The sequence below is a fragment of the Beta vulgaris genome, chromosome 6, assembly GCF_026745355.1.
Source record: "Beta vulgaris subsp. vulgaris cultivar EL10 chromosome 6, EL10.2, whole genome shotgun sequence".
NCBI lineage: Eukaryota > Viridiplantae > Streptophyta > Magnoliopsida > Caryophyllales > Amaranthaceae > Beta > Beta vulgaris.
Window position 1 is genome coordinate 4,478,049 of NC_079207.1, and position 19,917 is coordinate 4,497,965.

Sequence of the window (19,917 nt, forward strand, 5' to 3'; positions counted from 1 at the left end):
GCAATACTTTTACTCTCACATATCACTATTCATTTCATTTCAGTTCAGTTCAATTCAATTCAGTTCAGTTCAGTTCAATTCAATTCAGTTCAGATTAGTTCAGTTCAGTTCAACTGTTTTATGCCGAAGAGAACAGGCCCTCAGTTTAATTCAGTCCAGATCAATTCAGTTCAGTTCTGGACAATACTTCTACTCTCATATATCACTATTCATTTTAGTTCAGTTGAATTCAGTTCAATTCAGTTTAGCTATTTTCTGTCGAAGAGAACAGGCCTAAGTTCTATTATAAGTCAGATACTCTCAATCACCTTCTCCCGCAAATCCTAAGTAAATGCTTGGACTAGGAATTGAATCCTAGACCTTGTCCAGGTAAAAAGATGAAAAACTTATCACTTGAGTCAACTCTAATTCCTATCATGTAGGTATTAATCCCCACGATTCTCGATAGATTTTCCTTGTTTTTATACGATCTTCAAAATACATATCTGACTATTTATATTTTTAATTATATATTAGTGAAATTTTGTATAAAATTAATATATTTATTATACAGATTAAGACGACTCTAACAAGATTATCGCACATAAATATGTATGTTAGTGAAAAAATATAGATTAGGTTTATAAAGTGTGTCTAGGACAAAAAAAAAAGTCTTGTAAGGGACGAAGGGACTCCTAATATTTTCTCCATTAACATTGTTTACTTTGAGTTTTCTCAATACATAATTTGACTAAGATTTCCTAAGGTGACCTCTCGTTTTGAAAATTCCTCTCGTTTTGAAAACGGTGTAATTCTAAATATAAACCTCTCGTTTTGAAAATCCCTCATAATACTCCTAAGATTTGACACATTGCTCAAATAGACAAAAAAATCAAGTGCATTAATTTCCTGAAGAACGCTTGAAACTTAATATTTGAACTCCAAAATCTTATAAGGGTATTTTGAGAATTATGCCAAAGCTCACTATACATACAAAAGAAAAAAAACGAGTATAAACCCCACTATACATATATTTACCAAAATGTCACTTTTTTTACGTTCTCCCAAAAACAAGTTTGGCTTAAATTTTGAGACTCCTATGCTAATTATAAATTTTGGCTCCTAATTTTGAGGCCTCATGCTAATTATAAATTTAGACCTTAAATATAAAAATATGATGTACAATTTGTAAAATTATAAATGATGTATTTTACAAAATATATCATTATTAAACTAAATAAAGCTTAAGTTCGAATAATACAAATAGAAAAAAAAAATAAGACTTTTAAACTCTCTAAAAATAAGATCATATACTGTGAATCGCTTTATAAGCTCAATCAAATGTGATAGAGTATAGATATATTCATGGGGCCTCAACCATAAGCTTAAGCTTTTGGTTGAGTGGTCCTTTGACATAGTATCAGAGCTAGTGTGACAAAAAGGTCACGGGTTCAAATCCCGTCCACCCCTTGTTTCTCAGTGGAATATTTAGCGCCAGGTATGAGAGAGACTTGTGCTGCATCTACACTTCAAGCCCAAAGGGCTCTTGTGTGATGGGGCATGATAGAGTATAGATATATTCCTGGAGCCTCAACCATCACCTTAAGCTTTTGGTTGAGTTGGTCATTTTACAAAATAATCTTGTTAATAAAAACATGCTCCAGCTAAAAAAACATAAGACTTCTACAATATTATAACTTATAAGAAAGATATGAGCTAGAGCCAGAGGACCGAAGGGTGGCCACCAATTCATACATCATAGATGGACTTGTTTTATCTTCTAAGTAAAGTTCTGTTCCCATCCAACCAATCATGAACTGCCACATCTGACTTCCACTACTGTATCTCCGATACGTACTCTGTTTATCACACTTATCTTTCTTCTCCACTATACTTGTCCTGAGACCATCCAGAAAACGAATCATGTATTTACTCCGTTTTAACTTAATTGCGACACTTTTAAAATCATGGAATTGTAGGTAATTTTTGGAGACTAGAAACATAGAGAAAAAAAATAAAAGGATTCATATGATAAGAGAGAAATAGAGAAAAGTTAACTTAAACGGGTGGTTGAAGTACCTGGAATAGATCTATACTTTATCACGCTCCCTCACGCAAGAGCTCTTAAGGGCTTGAAATGTGGATGCAACACAAGTCTCCCTCATTTCTGGCGCTAAATATTCCATTGCAAAACAAGGGGGAGGAGATTCAAACCCGTGACCTTTTTGTCACGCTGACTCTTGATACAATGTTAAAAGACCAACTCAACCAAAACCTTAAACTGGTGGTTGAAGTCTCAGGCATAAATCTATACTATATCAAAATTAAAACTTTTTAAAATAAAAAGTATCATAACTAAATTAAAACGGAAGAAGTAATATTTTTTGCAATTCCTATCCCATAATTGATCTAGTTTCAAACATTAGAAGGAGAATATAGAATTGTAACACTACTGGTGCTCCGTGTGCTTGTATAAAGCTTAAAGAACAACGGGTGAGAGCACTTGGGCGGCAACACGTGGCGCATGATGCTTGTTTGGGGTTTTACACTTTTAAGCACCCAACTATTTGCCTTAGCTTCACAATTTAGCAAGCCACCAAATTAACTAACACGTATTTAATCTACGAAACAAACCTAAAAAGGATTGGTTTGGTGTCATGAATAATTTTTTTCCCCTATCTATCTAAGCAAGTTAATGGGACTATGTGAGTATTTGTCTGTTTTAAATTAAATGCAACAAAATAATTTATAAAATATAAAATTTTCTTTTGTTGTATTTAATTCGAAATAGAGAAAGTGTAATAGTTTAATAAACGAGTATAGTCAGGCATTTATATTGAGGTATTTAACTTGACACTTACATGGCTTGAGTCTTTTTAAATTTTAGGGTGAGAAAGTTTAATATAGTACTAATCTTTTGGTTTGTACTTTGCTATGAAAGGTCAAATTTGTTCGGCTTTGACCATATATTATAATAATTTCTTATGATCAAAATGTTAAATATGACTTTTAGCAAATTTTATTATATTAATATATGAGGCAAAGGAAAGAGTCAATTAATGGTAGGCTTTCTCATCTTCCAGTTACTCAACCTGAGATCAAGCCTTCATCAGACAACCTGATACAATGTTGTTGGGTGTGCATAGGGTGAGCAAGGATTGGGGGTGAACTTATTCGACTAGGGCTCACCCTATCGGTTACTCGACCTTTGCCATATACTTATGAATTTTTTTTATTAATGGATAACTAAAAAAATAATTATCAAAGCTGGATTTTGTAAAAAAAATATATACAAATTATTTTATAAAACATTATGATATGATTTGATTAATTATATAAAGAAAATATAATAGCATAGGTTGAATATTATTATGCATAACTGAACAAATAATTATCGAAGTTGGATTTTTAAAAAAAATACACAAAAACATTATGATCAATATGAGTTTGTTACCATAGAAATACAATAAATTAATGTGGCACAATATTTAAATATTAAGGATTTCTAAGTGAGAATAGTTAAGTTATAACTGTCTAAAAAGTTAGATACTAAGGGACTGTTCTTCCCAACTTATTATCAGTTTAGTTTAGTTTAGTTCAGTTCAGTTTAGTTGCAATCAGTTCAATTCAGTTCAGTTTAGCTCAAATTATTATTTCTGTTAGTTACTCCTATAATTTAATTCATTTCAATTCTATTCAATTCAATTGCAATCAGTTCGATTTTAGTTCAGTTCAGTTCAATTCAATTCAGTTGAGTTGTTTTACGTCGAAGAGAACATACCCTAAGGTTTAAAGTTTAAAATGACTAAACTTTATATTAGTCAGTATAATAACACAATTTTATTATAATACAAATTAAATCAATATTATTTTAGGGATGAGTTAAGATTCTCTCAATTTAGCTAATAAGGTCAATGTTGATTAGAGGTGTAAGTGGATTGTATTAGACTTTGCCAAATTCATATCCAGTCCAAAGTTTTTTGCAATTGATAAATTGAGTCCAAGTTCGATCCAGCAAATATTTTTTTGAGTTCAGTCCAATCCGATATTTTTTTCCTGTGTCCGAATCCAGTCCATTTCCATATTTATATTATTTTTTCTCCGATTTAGATTCAATGATATATTCACAAGGTTTTCTCATAATTGAAGTTGACAAATTAAGCTCATTTTATCCATTCTATAAAATTAAGTTACATACATCTTTTATATTATATATATAAATATTAAGTATATATATATATATATATATATATATATATATATATATATATATATATATATAGTTAAAAATATTTTTGGACTAGACTGGACTTATTGGAATCATTAGTTATATCGATTGACATATGATTGTACCATTAATTCTTCAAATAATACTATATCAGAAAATGTATTTAATGCTTATAGTTAGTCCTAAGGATTACATATAACATTTTTCATAAATAAAAACAAAAAATATATACCTTTTTGTGGCACTAGTAAGATGCATCTATAGAAATCGTAACAAAAGAAAGCAACAAACTTGACAACAACAATTTATAATGCAAATGCGAAACTCTATAGGCCCATATTATGTCTACCCATTTTAATGTTCAACGACTTTTATCTTTTCAAGACCTGAATAATTGATACCAACCTGTAACACTCTAAATATATATATAAGATAGATTTGCAAACTAAATTCAATCTAGTAAAAGAGGAGAAAGGCTTGGTAACCAACGGTTTGAGTCCAAAAAAGACTCAAACACCCAAAATGTCACACAATGGTACCATTATAACCTGACATTGGTATCAAATTGTTATCAGGACTGGTACCAAGGTATCAATATTTTCGGAGAATGTTACCATTATAACCTAGCATTGGTACCAAGCAAATGTCAGCCACTCGCGCGTGAAATCTTCCAATGCATAAAATGACCAAATTACCCCGTTTGAGTCCCCTAAAAGACTCAAACGGTTGGTTGCCAAGACAAGCTCGTAAAAGAGTGTTGGCTTAAATATTTTTTCCTTATACATTGTTTAAAATAATACTTCATATATGCAAAGTCAAAATGAGTAGGATGAGAGTAAAATGTCAAGTGTAAAAGTAGAGAAAAGCGAGTAGAAATAGAGGTGGAAAGATAAAGGGAAAGTGACGTCAACAACATAGGTAAAGCTGGGGACAAGCAAGAAGCCATGCGCATATGAATTGAAGCGGTCCTCAACTTCTCAATCTCATCTCATCTCATCTCCCTCTTTTTTCTATATTTAAAACATGCATTCACTCTTTCTTTCTCTCTTTCTTTTACTCCTCACTTCATTCATTTCTTCTATCTAAGTTCCTCTCACTCACTCTTCTTCACATTCCTCAGGTATTAGTTTCATTCATTTCTTACATTGTCATCTTTCTCTAATCTCCATTCAGGAGTTACAGAATTAGGGGTTGTATTGAATTGGTACGTACGACTGTTAACATTCAAATGTCTCCGTTTCTTTTTTAGACTGAGTTATGTGAAACCTTGTTAGATTTGTATTTTCGTAGTCTGTATTTTCAAAATATAATTCTTTTATAATTTTATTTGTTAATAGTAGAAATATTAATTAATAATCAAAGTGTTAGTGTTTACAAACGTAAAACTTATACTGTAGAGATTATTAACCATAATGGCATAGTAGAAAGCTGGTTAAAGGAAGGCACGTTATATACTACTCCCTCTGTCTCATGGTATAATAATGCTTGTTTTTTTTATACGGTCTTTAAGACCTAACTTTAACCTTCAATTTCTTATTAGTAAAAAATATTAAAAGGTAATATAATAGAACTACATATTGAGGCAAATCTAACAAGATCTCATATAAATATGTTTTCTTATATATATTAATGAGAATATATATTTAATCTATCTAAAATAAACATACGCTATATTATGGGACGGAGGGAGTATATATATATTACTCACTATTTGGTCGGATCATTTTGGACAAATAGACAGTCACTGTTCTGATTAAGCCCTAATGAAGTGAGCTTGCTTTTTCTGGAGACCATTTTTCTGTTCTTCTTTCTTAATCTCTCGATCACAGTTGGTCGGTACATGTTTGTTAGTTTTTCCTCTTTCATCCATGAAACGCATGCTTCTTTACACCTGCTGACATCACTATCACTCTTTTTTTATTGTTCTTAATTCTTGTCCTCTAATAAGTTGTAGCTAGGCTAAACTCTTTTTAAATTGTGACAAAGGATAGGGTTAACAGTGATTTCATAATATTAACTACGCCCTACATATGATAATAAATGATATTTTGCCTAATCTTTGAGACCATTCTGTCGGTATGATCATTATATACTTATGTATTATTGTAATACCGGCATTGTCAGCCATTTCACTATTAGCATATTATCTCTTCATAAGTCATAACTATATGTCTATATGGATGAATGCGTAATACTCCCTCCGTCTCATTTAATGTTTCTCAATTTTTATTAGTTGGGTATAACATAAAAAATATTTTTTACTCTCTTTTTACTTTTTTTACATGCTCACTCATTTAATGTTCTCATTCTTTTTCATTTTTTATGATAATAATTCCAAAAAACACAACAACTCCCAGTGCAGGTAAATAATAATCATCATTTCCTTAATTTTTGTGTCAAAAATGAAACGGAAAATATAAAATGGAACGGAAGAAATAACATATTTTATTAACGAATTTTCAGTATTTTTTTTTTTTTTTGAGGAGATTCAATATTCTTTTTTCTTACATGTATGTATAAGTTATAACACTTTTTTTGTAGGTGACACTTTTTTCTTTTCACATTTAACCCATTTCAGCACAAACTAAAGCTTGTTGACAAAAAAAAAACACAAACTAAAGCTACTCCAATTGGTTCAAAATTTATGCCTCTCCTTTGATTTGCGTGCACTAGAACTGAAAACTATAGGATCAAGTCTTGTTCATGATGTTACTGTAGATCAAATAATATTTTTTTTTACTATATGATCTTCAGGAATAAAAATATTCTTTATTATTATAATAAGTAGTTCAGGTAATACTATAAAAAAAAAAAGCCTAGGTAATTGGTTTGTTATAAAAGGTCCCTTTGGCTTTCTTGTACTAGGGGATAATGCATGTTTAAAATCAATTTATTTTGTGATAATTAATTAGCATTACATTCTAACGGAGATTGATTGAGTGATCCTAAAAGTTGTCAACTCTCTTATTATTGAATTTTTATTAATTAGGAATACATGAACACACTATTTTTATATCACTTCTCCCCTTATTTATTACATATATATTAATTATTAATATTACATTCTAATGTGTCTAAGAAGGTTAACAACCCTAATGATCGTTACTCAAACATTTTTCCATTCTAACACATGATATAGTGTAGCATGTATAGTTTTCGTCCATTTCGAAAAGTTTTTCCTACTTTAACCTATTTCCTCGAGAATTTTTAAAGAAGGGAGGTACTAGATAGTAATCAAAACGGCGTTTCTTTGATGCATCATTTCAACCATTCTGCCCACACAAGACAACATCATTATTAGCACAAACTCCATTAAAATTTGCCTGTCCCGTTTTCTTCTTCCTCCTCTCCTCCTTTCTCATAAACCTCAACCCTTCATACATCATCATACCGTTTTCCTTTTCTCCAAAAAAGAAGTTATCTTCAATCATTAAATTATAAACCTGCACCTGCTAATTACTTCTTATTAATCTAATCACATTGTAAGGAGCTAAAAAACGTACAGTTTATTTTTTGTTTTAGTGCGTGGTTTGATAATAATCACGCGCATTTCTTTTCAAAAAAACAATATTATAGATAAACTAAAAAAAAAAACCTATAGAGTAGGAAACTTTTTACATAAGAAGTTAATTGAAGACAGTGATTATTAATCCCTGAAAATTAAACACTTGTCACCCATTTCATTAGTAGGGTTCTTCATTCCTCTACTTCTAGAACATAACACTACATTTTTGTCAATTTCTTCTTTACACTCTATATATATATATATCATTTCTCTTCTCTTTCATTCATTATGATTTATTAAAGATGATGAAGGAGTTCAAAAATATATGCATGACTTAGTTTGTGAAACTTTATGCAGAAGTTAGCTAGCTAGGTCATTAATTTGGGTGAAGTTTTGATTGATTGATGGATTCCATGGAATCATGTGTACCTCCTGGATTCCGATTTCATCCTACTGATGAAGAGCTTGTGGGTTATTATTTGAAGAAGAAAATCGCGTCTCAAAAGATCGATCTTGATGTCATTCGAGACATTGATCTATATAGGATTGAGCCTTGGGATCTTCAAGGTAATTTTTCTTTGCATTAATATATAAGTACAACATGTTTATAAGTTTTGCGAGCACTGTTAGCATGTGAGAGTTTTCTGAGAGAAGTGTTTCACGTATTTCTATACAGATACAACTATACTGTTTGTCATCAACATTGAGTTAAAGTGAATACTAGCTTCTACATATATAGTTCATGATCTCTACCCAAAAGTGCACTAGTAATTAAAATTAGGTATGTATTTAGGTTGATTGGTTATATAGTATATATTAATAATATGGGAGTGCAACAAGTGCAGATAGATGTGGGATCGGATATGAAGAACAGAATGAGTGGTACTTCTTCAGCCACAAGGATAAAAAGTATCCGACAGGGACGAGAACGAATAGAGCCACCATGGCAGGGTTTTGGAAGGCTACAGGGAGAGATAAAGCTGTGTTTGATAAGAGCAAACTCATTGGTATGAGGAAAACCCTAGTTTTCTACAAAGGTAGGGCTCCTAATGGCCAGAAATCTGATTGGATCATGCATGAATATCGACTCGAATCTGATGAGAATGGACCTCCTCAGGCAAGTTTACATCCATTCTCATTTCTCATATAAGAATGCATTCTCATATATATATATATATATATATATATATATATAAATTTTCTAACCTATGCACCTAGTGTAAAGGTTAAGCCTTATTTATTAAATAATTTGATTAACTAAAATAGAATATCTCCCTTATAATTATGCTAAATAGTTAGTTTTCTTATTAATATATATTTTTATCTTTTCTTTTAATGAAATTAAAATTGTCATTAATATATATTTAGCTTAATGATAGGAAGGATATATTATATTTTTAGTTAATTAATTTATTGAATAGATAAGGCCTAACCTTTGCACTAGCTAGGTGCATAGGTTAAGAAAATCCACATATATATATATATATATATATATATATATATATTCTCATCTCTTATGAGTTAAAGTTAGAAAATAGTTCTAACTTTCACCTTTTCATTGTACTCCATTCAATTTTTTACCAGCTTTTGCTATTAGGACATTTTAGAAAGTTATTCCTATAGAGAATATTACCTTACTTCGACAAAATAAAGAAAGAGAATGGTATCGAAAAGTAGGTAAGAGTGTACAAAAAGTAAGAGAAAAGTTCTAAATGTAAGAGAGAAATTTTGAATGCAAAGATTGCATTTACCTTGATTCCTCCCGTATTACCCTATAGGAAGAACAAGTAGGAATTTGAGGATGTAGATAGCAAACTAAAGAAACGTTATCATGTCGTATCTTATTAGATTCATTTTATTATGTATATTCAATATATTAATTAATAATAATTATATACGAAAGGACACAAAAAAACATTAATAAACATGTGCTTCAAAGACAATGAAATAATAAAACTATATTGGGTAGAATTTCGTGGAAATGATGCACTATATGTGTGTATATATTATGTAAAGACTACTCCTCTGTTTCTTTTTAGTTGACTCACTTCACTTTGTGGGAGAACTAAGGACGAAGTCCAAAAGTATGATAGATAAACTGAAAAGTTGGATAAAAAACTGAAAAGTGAGAGAGAGAAAATTAAATTAATAAGTGGATTAAAGTATTAAAAACGGGATAACATGGGTGAAAAAAGAGGAGAAAGTAAATGAGACATGTCATCAAGAATTGAAAAAGCAACAATGTGTAATTTTTTAAAAAAAAACAGACCAAAAAGAAAAGTATGTAGATTAGGAAAAAAACGGAAGCCATAGTATGATATATGTTCTTCTTATCAACCCCTTCGGAAATTATCAAAAAATTAACAAGTCAAATTGGTAAGGAGTACTCCATCTGTTTCAAAATATAAGGCATTCACGCATTACGAAAATTTGTTTTGACCACAAATATCTCTCAAATATGATAAGTAAAAATTATAAAAATTATATCGTTGGATTCGTCTTAAAAAATACTATAATAATATTTTTTTCTTTTAAATGTTCTATCGACATAAATTGAGAGTAATTAAAGGTCAAAGTTCGACCTCGAACATCATGCGTGTCTTATATTGTGAAACAGAGGGAGTAATAAATTACTGCCAGGTAAACATTAATTACATTTTGCACTTTTTAGATAAGACAAAATATCAATAAAAACCTTCAATGTCAAAATTAAAGCCCTCTCATAGTGATTATGTCAAAATTAAATCCAATCCCTATACTTATTATCATTATTCATTCTCCTTTATACGGCTAGTTAGAAACTTTAAATTAATTAAGGATGATCTTATACCATCTTCTGAAAAGTCGTAGACAAATCCTTTATGTTTTTCTCTACAAATAGCCACACTTTTCTCAAGGTGGGCAATGGGCATGTATAGCTTTTTTGAATCAACACAAAAATTAAGAACACAAAAGAAAAAAGGGAAGAAACGAAAAGGGCAGGAGCTCTCTTGTGTTCCCTATACACTGGCACTTTGATAACCCTAGATACAACTTTTGTGACAAGTCAAAAAAAAGAAGAAACCAATAAAATCAAGACTATTATAAAGTATGGGGAAGGCAATAAAGGCAATACTAATATCAACTTAATTCGTTCTCCTCTCGCTCTTCCTTTGCTTCACCGCGTTTTGACTACTTAATAGAGATAGCCAACCGTGCGGGCTAATCCAGCCCAACTCACCTCATGGGTCGTGTGGGCCGGGTCAACAAAAAGTCTGGTCCAGCCCAGCTCGAACCGTGAAATTTGTGGGTGGGTTGTGGGCCAGATTTCTTGATTCCAGCCCACTAAATCCCATTACTAAAACCGCCCAGCCCAGACCATGGAACTGGTTCGACCCGACCCATGAACCAGACCACCCCAATCCAAGTAAATATTGAACCAAATTGTGTATATTTTAATCAAATTGTATATATTATAATCAAATTGCATATATTATAATTCAATCAAATTTAAAAATAATGAAATTATTCATTAATATTAATATTTGTATATATTTTTAATTCATTTTAAAGATTTTATGTCACAATAATAAATAATTTTAATGATTAAATAATTTTTAAAAATAATTCTCATGTCGGCCCCGTCAGCCTGGTCCAGCCCACCTGACCCACGAACCGTGAAAACCAGTAACAGACCGGTGTGAGCCAAAATTTTTCAGCCCGCAGACCAGCCCGCCCAACCCATGAATTTCACGGTCCGTACCTGGACCGTGAAATCTCAGTCCAACCCACTACGGCCCACGGTCCGGCTCGCCCAGCCCGTATCAGTGGCCATCACTACTACTTAACGACTTCAAAGTTCAATCCAACACCAAGCTGCATTCAAGTTATACTCCCTCTGTTTCTTTTTAATTTACTCACTTCACTTTGGGGGAGAACCAAGGACGAAGTACAAAAGTCTGAGAGAGAAACTGAAAAGTGAGAGAGAAAAACTAAAAAGTGAAAGAGAGAAACAAAAGAGTGGCTTAAAATATTAAAAAGTGAATGACATGGGTGGAAAAAGAGGAGAAAATAGATGTGATATGTTACCAAAAAAGAAAAAACAACAGTGTATAGATTAAAAAGAAACATACTAAAAAGGAAAGTGTGTAGATTAAAAAGAAACGGAGGGAGTAATATATGACAAGTAGCAGAAAACCAATTAGTTAAGTGAAAATATATTATCTTCTTGTAATAACTAACCCAACACTAATAAAAAATAACTAAGATTATTCAATATGCAATCCATAGGGTTGCATATAAGAAATAAATACGCTACTTAAAATAAGATTAAATTATGAATTTATGGAAACATTATGTATCTTATTTTCATTTTCAGTTTTATATATGCAGTCTTTAGAACTGCATATAACTTTTTCCATAAAAATAAATACAAAATAATATATAAAGTCTTTTATTAACTTTTCAACTTAAAAACAGGGCTGATGGGGACATCTGAAACTCCTTTACTACTTCTTTACACAGCAAACACTATAGACGTGCAAATAAATTTGTCACAACTTGCTTTCTTCTCCTGCCTTCATTCATCATAACTAGTAAATACACTTACTATAATGGTCCCAAATCATTTTATTACATTATACTCCCTCTATCCAAGTATCCAACAATAAAACTAATCGCATTCGCATAATCACATTGTCCTAAAACTCATATTTTTAGCATATGACACAATTTAGTCGCAAGACGATCACCATTCCAAAAATATTGCAATTGTTTGTGTATTAGTCTCTAAATTTCAGTTGCTACTAAAAGTAGTCAAGTCTTATTGTGGCCATTAGTACCTAGAAGGTTGGAGTTAAAGCCTCTTGTTCACCTAAAAATTTATGTGCAAATTAATAGAGTATTCCTTCCGTCCCATAATATAATGCTTATTTTTTTTTCACAAGAATTAAGGCCAATGGAGGGAGAAGTATGATTTTCAAAAGAAAAATTAATTAAGTACTTTTGTCTTTTAATTACTTCTTTAATTTCTTTTTATTTAAAAAAAAACCCCAAAAAACCAATAAATTTTCTTTGAAATAATGGTGCAAAGCAATAAATAGTAGAGCACACATCTTGAAAGCAATTAAGAAAAAAGAAGTTATTAATGTATCAGATAGCTAACATTCACAACATATACTCTTGATTATTGATTAGTTCGGCCCACCCTATATAGAAATCCTGAATTCGCCACTGATGGTGACTATAAAAGATGAATTTTCATGTTATAGAATGTTAATTTCGTTCTTTTGTTGTTATTTATGTATAGGAAGAAGGGTGGGTAGTATGTCGAGCATTCAAGAAGAAAACAAGCGTGCAATCAAAGAAGATGGAACGATGGGAGTCTAACTATGTGTACGATGAAGTAAGTGGTGTAAGCTCAGTAATAGATCCCATAATCCATGATCACTATGACTACGACTATGACTATATACACACAAACACGAACCCAAACACGAACACGAACACGAACAACTTAAAGTTGATGATGAAATGCAAACAAGAGATAGAATCTGAAGCATTGGCTAAATTCATGCATTTAGCCTCAGTTGATAATTTCCTACAACTCCCTCAACTTGAGACTACATCTCATCAACTTCCTTTGTTAAAACGAGTATCAACGAGCTCAATCTCTCTAGCATCGTCGCAAAATAGTAACAATAACAATAACAATTATTACGTTACAAGCAACATATGCATCAATAAAAATGATAATAATTGTAATAACATTGATGAGGACAACGACAATGGCGGCGGCGGCGGCGGAGGCGGCGTAGCAGATTGGAGAGCATTGGATAAGTTTGTGGCTTCACAACTAAGTCAAGATCCTAAATTAATTGACGTGGATCATTATCAATATCTCAATAATCATCGAGAAGAAATGAGTAGTACATCTCCAAGTTCGGATATCGAGGCTTTACTACTCTTGCATGGAAGTAGTAATGAGCAGATTATTGATGAAAGCAAGTTGATTACTGGTTTCTTGAATTCAGCATCAGCTGATACTGATAATATTGGCATTTGCATATTTGATAAATGAGGATTTCATCATATACTATAATTGTATATGAAGCTACGTACGTACCAAATTAGATTTTACGTACACATACATTATATATATATAGTATATATTTGTATGTTATAATGTATATTGTGGGGGAGCGGAATTTGTCCTCAATTATTGCTGATTCTACTTAATTAGCTACTTTAATAGAAGTACTGGCTATTTTGCTACTTTATAGTGAAAGGTAAAAAGAGAGAAAATGTTTACATCACTTAATAATATACTTAATCAAAGTGTTCATCTAAGTATTTATGGAACTTTTGATTGCCGATAATAATACAACTTTTCACCGATTAATTTGTAATAAAACAACCTTTAATTTCAATTATTCCTCAACAATGCAACCTTTATATATATTTTTATTTACTTCTAGTGAGTCAAAATTACTTTAAAACGTCTAAAACTAATTAACTCTTTACCATAAAAATAGGCGAATGGAGGCAAGGGAATGGAAAAAATGGACGAGCTGAAAAATATGGCTTGCCAAACAAATTGATTATCAAAACGTCAAAACCCATTAAAAGTAAATACTCCCAAAAGATTGTATTATTCAAAAATAATTGAAAAGTTGACTAATTAAAAAGTAATCGGTAAAAGTTTCTATTATTAGAATCACTTATTCCTTGACAATAACAATTAATATAAGTCATTGTATTGAGTTTATAGCCGTTCCCATTTTTTCTCCTACAAAAAAAGATAATTTTGCATGGAAGTCTTACGAAAATGTCCATTGGAAAGATTTTCCATTTCATAGTATGGGTTTTTCTCTACTAATTTCTACTACCGCTTGATATAGTTGCTTAAAATGTTAATGAGCCATATTCAAACTTTGTATTATAAAACACATGCATGGAGATGTTTGATAAACGAGTCTTGGGTAATTGTTAACTTTTCATTTTGTCAAACAGATAAAAAAAGATGTTTGTTAAATGACTTTTTAGGTTCCTGAAAAGTCATCAGTTTTTGTAACTAAAAATTGGTTTTAGCATCTATCTCTATAGTTATTTTATTGACTTTTATATTTCCATTGCATTAACGACCAACATTAATAGCGGATTTTACTAAACACTTATATAAACAACCAATAGTTAACTAGTCAATATAAACAGTAAGTCAAATCAACCAAGTAATATAGACAACAACCAACAATCGTCAGTCAATTATGAAACACCCTCATAATTGGCGCAAATTAGATCCTGCACCGAGGTGTAGGATAAGCATCCTGCACCGAGGTGTAAGATGAGCATCCTACACCTTGCCCAAAATGATGTCGTTTGATGGTTTTAAGGGAGCATAAATTTGGCTGGCTTTTGACAGTATTTTTGAAAGTGGGCCAGCTCTTCTCTCTCATCACTCACTCATTCACTCTCTTTCTCTCTCATTTATTTGCTAAAACAATTTTTTTAATGTACAAATGCATATGGTTTGGTGTACAATAATATACGATTGTACATTTGGGGATTTTCAGTGATCAAAATAATGACCATCAGTGTACATTGTGATTTATCCTTATTTACGTTGGTTGCGGTACATTTTTTTATTATTAGCTCCACCTACAGTTGCATGTACATGCACATACCTTTGCATGTACACTTTGTTGACATTCATGTACATTAACTGGGTTACAATCATGTTGTTATGTGTTGACATTTTCATCACTTTGAATTGTGGCACCTGGAGCACTATGAGGTATGGGATTGTAATTGTACATATTAAATTTCATTAGTGAACAAACATCAACACACCAGTATACAAAGATTGCAAATTAGTCACTTGACATCAGCTTCAGGAATTGGGTTACTTTCAGCCGGGGGGCTGTCATTGTACATTTTGATTTTGTTAATGAACAACCACGAAGCCAAGAATGAACAAGGAGGTTGAGTGTGGAAAAGAGAGAAGTGATGAACAGTATATGGGGGGAAATGATGGTGGTTGACATCAAATCAGTTATTAAATGGTGAACAGTAACTGTCAAATCAGTTACTTTTTGAATTTTCGACATGTACACTGGATGTAATGGGAATGTACATTGGCTATCAAATCAATTACTTTTTGCATGTTGAATGGTGCGTTTCATTTTTCTTGCCTTGCGTTTTGGAGCTGGTGTAGGATGCTCATCCTACACCTCATACCAACATCTACTAATTGCATAATTGGGAACCTAGGATATTAACTATTAAGATGAGAAACTCTTTCCAAAATTACATAAAGTTGATGCATTTATCACTACTTAACAAACAACTAATTACTATTCCGTCTTTTAATTGTTGCCACTAAATTAAAAGTACTCCCTCCGTCCCAAAATATAGTTCCCATTTTCATTTTGGGTGTTCCAAAATATAGTTTCCATTTCCATATTTAGTTCCACATTTTTCCGTAATTTGTCTAGAAAAATTGTGTCCCATCATTTATTTGCTTCTTGAATTTTGTTTTTTTTCTTTGTTTATTCAACCCAAGTGTTACAATTAATGCTCTTTCACCAATTATTCTTCATTCTCTCTCCTAAAATCATCTTTTCCCATACAATATTTATTTAAATAAACAAAAAATCTGAACTATATTTTGGGACGGAGAGAGTATCTACTATCATCTAAGATGAGGTCTCTAATTACTAATTTTTCAATGTCAGTGCTTACCTCTAAAAGTTAGAAACTGTCATTTATTATCATGTAGGAATATAAGAGGATATAAAATTGTGAAGTGACAAAAAGAATACTCCTAATAACCACCAAAAAAAACAAAAAACAAAAATATTGTGGGGAGAACAAAATGGGGTCCATGGGTTGTCTAGCGTGCAGTGCACAAATGTGGCTAATGTTTGGCATGCTTGTCTGTTTCAAATCCCTTTCTCCCAGTGGGAAGCCTAACCCAAGTATGAAGCATGGACTATATAAAATCTATCGGAATGTTTCAATTTAGTTGTGACGCTTTTAAAATTACAAATTTTTAGGCAATTTTTTAGTAATTTTTAGGAGAGGAGAGAGATAGAGAAAGAAAATAAAAGGATCTTATGTGATAGGATAGAGATAGAGAGAAGTTATTACTCAAAATGAAAGTGTCGTAACTAAATTGAAACTTCCTAAAATAGAAAGTACCACAACTAATTAAATTCAAACGGAGGAAGTCGTTAAAGACTTAAAGACATGGGATGATAGTAGTACATGATAAATCTATTGAAATGGAGAACTTCTTCAATGTGCAGCAGTGCAGGTCTTATTTGAACAAGTACTAGTATAAGTCTACTCAATCGTGCATTAATTACTATTCTTTCCGTCTTATAATTGTTGTTACATTTTACTATTTAGGTGTGTCTCTATTTAGTTGCTACATTTACAAAAACTACTACAAATCGTAAAAAGGGCCCATTGATTTTAAAAGACACTTAACCTAGAATCGACCATAAATATCCTTAATTACTATTTCAATATGCTGGATAAAGCAATTACAAAATGTAACACTAAATACCACTACCACACAAAAAAAAATAAAAGCAATCACTTTAATCTGATTTATGGATCAATTTCGCATGTCTTTCGAAATTGGAAGAAGAAAAAACAACAATACCACTTATATGCCAAACACATTATAATCAAGCATAAAAATGAGTGACACATAAAATAAACTTGGTTAGTTACTTTGCGATTTATGATTATTTTCATATGATACCTTCTGATGAAATGGAATGTAAGAAATTAAAGAAGGTTTGATCACTTACTTTTTGGCAAAAACAAACTTAGCTCATTCATTAGAAAATGGGCATGGGTAACCCAATAAGGAGGAGAAGAGTTAAGCCCACTTACAAGCTAGGAGGTTCTATCCTAAAACCAATTGATGATAAGAGGAGTAGCTCCTTATCTTATAAAGTGGTTTAGTCTCCCCTCTTTCTCCAATGTGGGATACTCACAAATGGTCTTTCAATGGGTTTCAACACACCCCCTCACTTGTGAGCGAGTGTCTTAGAAATTCAGAGCTAACTGGAAAGGTCGCCGGAGCAATAATCCTCTTAGGGATGAACATCCTATCGAGGTAAATCCTTATCCAGTAGCGATCAAATACCTAGTTTAGACGAGGCCTGCAACCCGAACTCTGATACCATGACAAGGAGAGTTTTCTCTATATTGTTGTCACAAAACGTATATTGTATTTGCATCATCCTCCGACTAATATACAGCCCTAGCTTTACATTTCTATTTGGGCCTAAACTAGGCAACTAAATATACAAACTAACATATAGACAAGCCCAAAGACTAAATTGTACATGGTCCAACAATATATATATAATACATAACTCTGACATATATACCTCCACTTAATTATTATTGCATGCAGTGGCGGAACTAGAATTTTCTATTAGAGAGGTCGAGTTTATATAGCATTTTATAGTTTTACCTTCAACATTTAATAGATATTCAAGACCATCGGGGAGGCCAGCCATGTGCTAACTGCTACGCTTGGCTTCCCTTGGTTCCAAACACTGGTTGCATGCATGAGCCCGCAATCCAGTGTTAATGAAAGAGAAACATTTTAAAAAATAGGGCAAATATTATGTCATAGCAATTCAAAGCAATCTCCACAAAACACTTGAAGCTTTATATAGAGAAATCCTGATGCAAGTGAACAGAAATCAAGTATATTAACTATATAAGCATATATGAGTGCTGCATGCATGTAGGTATATATTCATCTATGTATAGATCAACAAACAGAAACGATATATTAACATGCTCCATTGATCTGATAATACATTTTGGTCCAATGCATGCACGGATGACTCGTAATTACAACGTACACATCATCACAAATCAATAATCTGTTAGAATATCCCTATAATATAGATATCGATAGGTAAGATGAAGGGTCTTGCCAGATCGGAACCTCTCACAGATTAATCCGGCATGGGTTTTCGAGCAGACATTTTAAGAGTGGGAGATGGTAAAGGAAAACCCTCTCACAAAATGTCCCTATTGAAAGGTTCTCTATTTAGCACTCGATCAAATTTAAGTTGATATATACTTCACATATATATAATATGATATATATATGTGTATATGTGTGTGCGCGCTCTGTATAAGTATTATTTAATCATCATGATACATTTATAATTTCAATATGTATCTCTCAGCTGCTTATCATCACAAGATCTTGATGCAACACTTTTAGCTACAATCTCATACACGTAGGTGGTTGATTGGAGTACAAGTTACTTTGATAATAATAATAATAAGAATGGTTATTTCGATCCTAAAAAGAAAAGAATTGGATAGACTAAATAAAATGAAGAGCTAGGGTGGCACTTAATTTATTAAACTCAGGAACTGAAATTCCATTACAGAAGGAGAAATGCATTGAACCATGTAGTAATTATGTCACAATGGCAAAAAAAAAGTACTAAAGTATATTCTTTCCAATTAAGATGGACCATTGCACCTTTAAGTTGGATTGTTTCGACTTCGACAGCACTAATATTACTATATTCTGTCAAATTATTTTGAAAACGAATAATTATGTAAAAGACTTACATGTAAAAAAAACGGTTGGTGTACATGTCTATATCTGATTGTGAGAGTCAATCAAAAGGTATCTCACGTTATTGACACTTTTGAGGCCTGGAATTGGAATCTCAAGAACAACATTGTTGAGATAGAGAAATACTCATGAAAAGGAATTGTCAAATGTGGGATCGGAGTTGACCAAATTAAGCCTTCTTTTTGGGTTAACAATGATTAATATAATGGCACGCAATAAACATATAAGTAATCTATCTATACAAATATATTAAAAAGCATTCTAAAGCACGTTTACAAGCTACATGAAACTGTCCCTTTAGTTATTACATTACATGTAATCGACATACATTAAAAAATTGAAAACATATGTTACAAACAATATTCGATCACACGTGACCTAAACTTATACTAACCAATGAACTATTATACAACATTAAATGATACTACCTCCGTTTCCTAAAGATCTTCCTTGTTACTGTTCCTACAAATACCAAGGAGGATCCATTTGTGTGGGGTGTGAAGTGGGTAAAGTAGGATAGAAAAAGGGATTAAAATTGAATTAATAATGTAATGATGGACCATATGATAGGGACATGAGAGGGTAAAAAAGGAAAAA

At 31.8% G+C, this 19,917-nt stretch overlaps 1 protein-coding gene across 3 annotated transcripts; it reads left to right on the forward strand.

Annotated features, from left to right (window-relative positions):
- Positions 1-5,184: 5,184 nt before the first annotated feature.
- Positions 5,185-13,911, forward strand: LOC104895128 (NAC domain-containing protein 37). 3 transcript variants are annotated; one of them, XM_057395978.1, is made up of 4 exons: positions 5,185-5,327; positions 8,070-8,279; positions 8,558-8,833; positions 13,004-13,911. In XM_057395978.1, exons 2-4 carry the CDS (start codon positions 8,117-8,119, stop codon positions 13,768-13,770), a joined length of 1,206 nt encoding a protein of 401 aa, XP_057251961.1. In that variant the 5' UTR covers positions 5,185-5,327; positions 8,070-8,116; the 3' UTR covers positions 13,771-13,911. The 3 variants fall into 3 exon arrangements, with proteins under 3 accessions (XP_057251961.1, XP_057251962.1, XP_057251963.1); XM_057395979.1 differs by having other exon boundaries at positions 5,198-5,411; XM_057395980.1 differs by having other exon boundaries at positions 5,198-5,327; positions 8,073-8,279.
- The last annotated feature ends 6,006 nt before the right edge of the window (positions 13,912-19,917 follow it).

Coding starts and splice junctions, on each gene's coding strand:
- LOC104895128 (XM_057395978.1), top strand. CDS start 8,117: ATGGATTCCATGGAATCATGTGTACCTCCTGGATTCCGATTTCATCCT. Junction 8,280..8,557: donor TGAGCCTTGGGATCTTCAAG/GTAATTTTTCTT, acceptor CAACAAGTGCAG/ATAGATGTGGGATCGGATAT. Junction 8,834..13,003: donor GAATGGACCTCCTCAGGCAA/GTTTACATCCAT, acceptor ATGTATAGGAAG/AAGGGTGGGTAGTATGTCGA.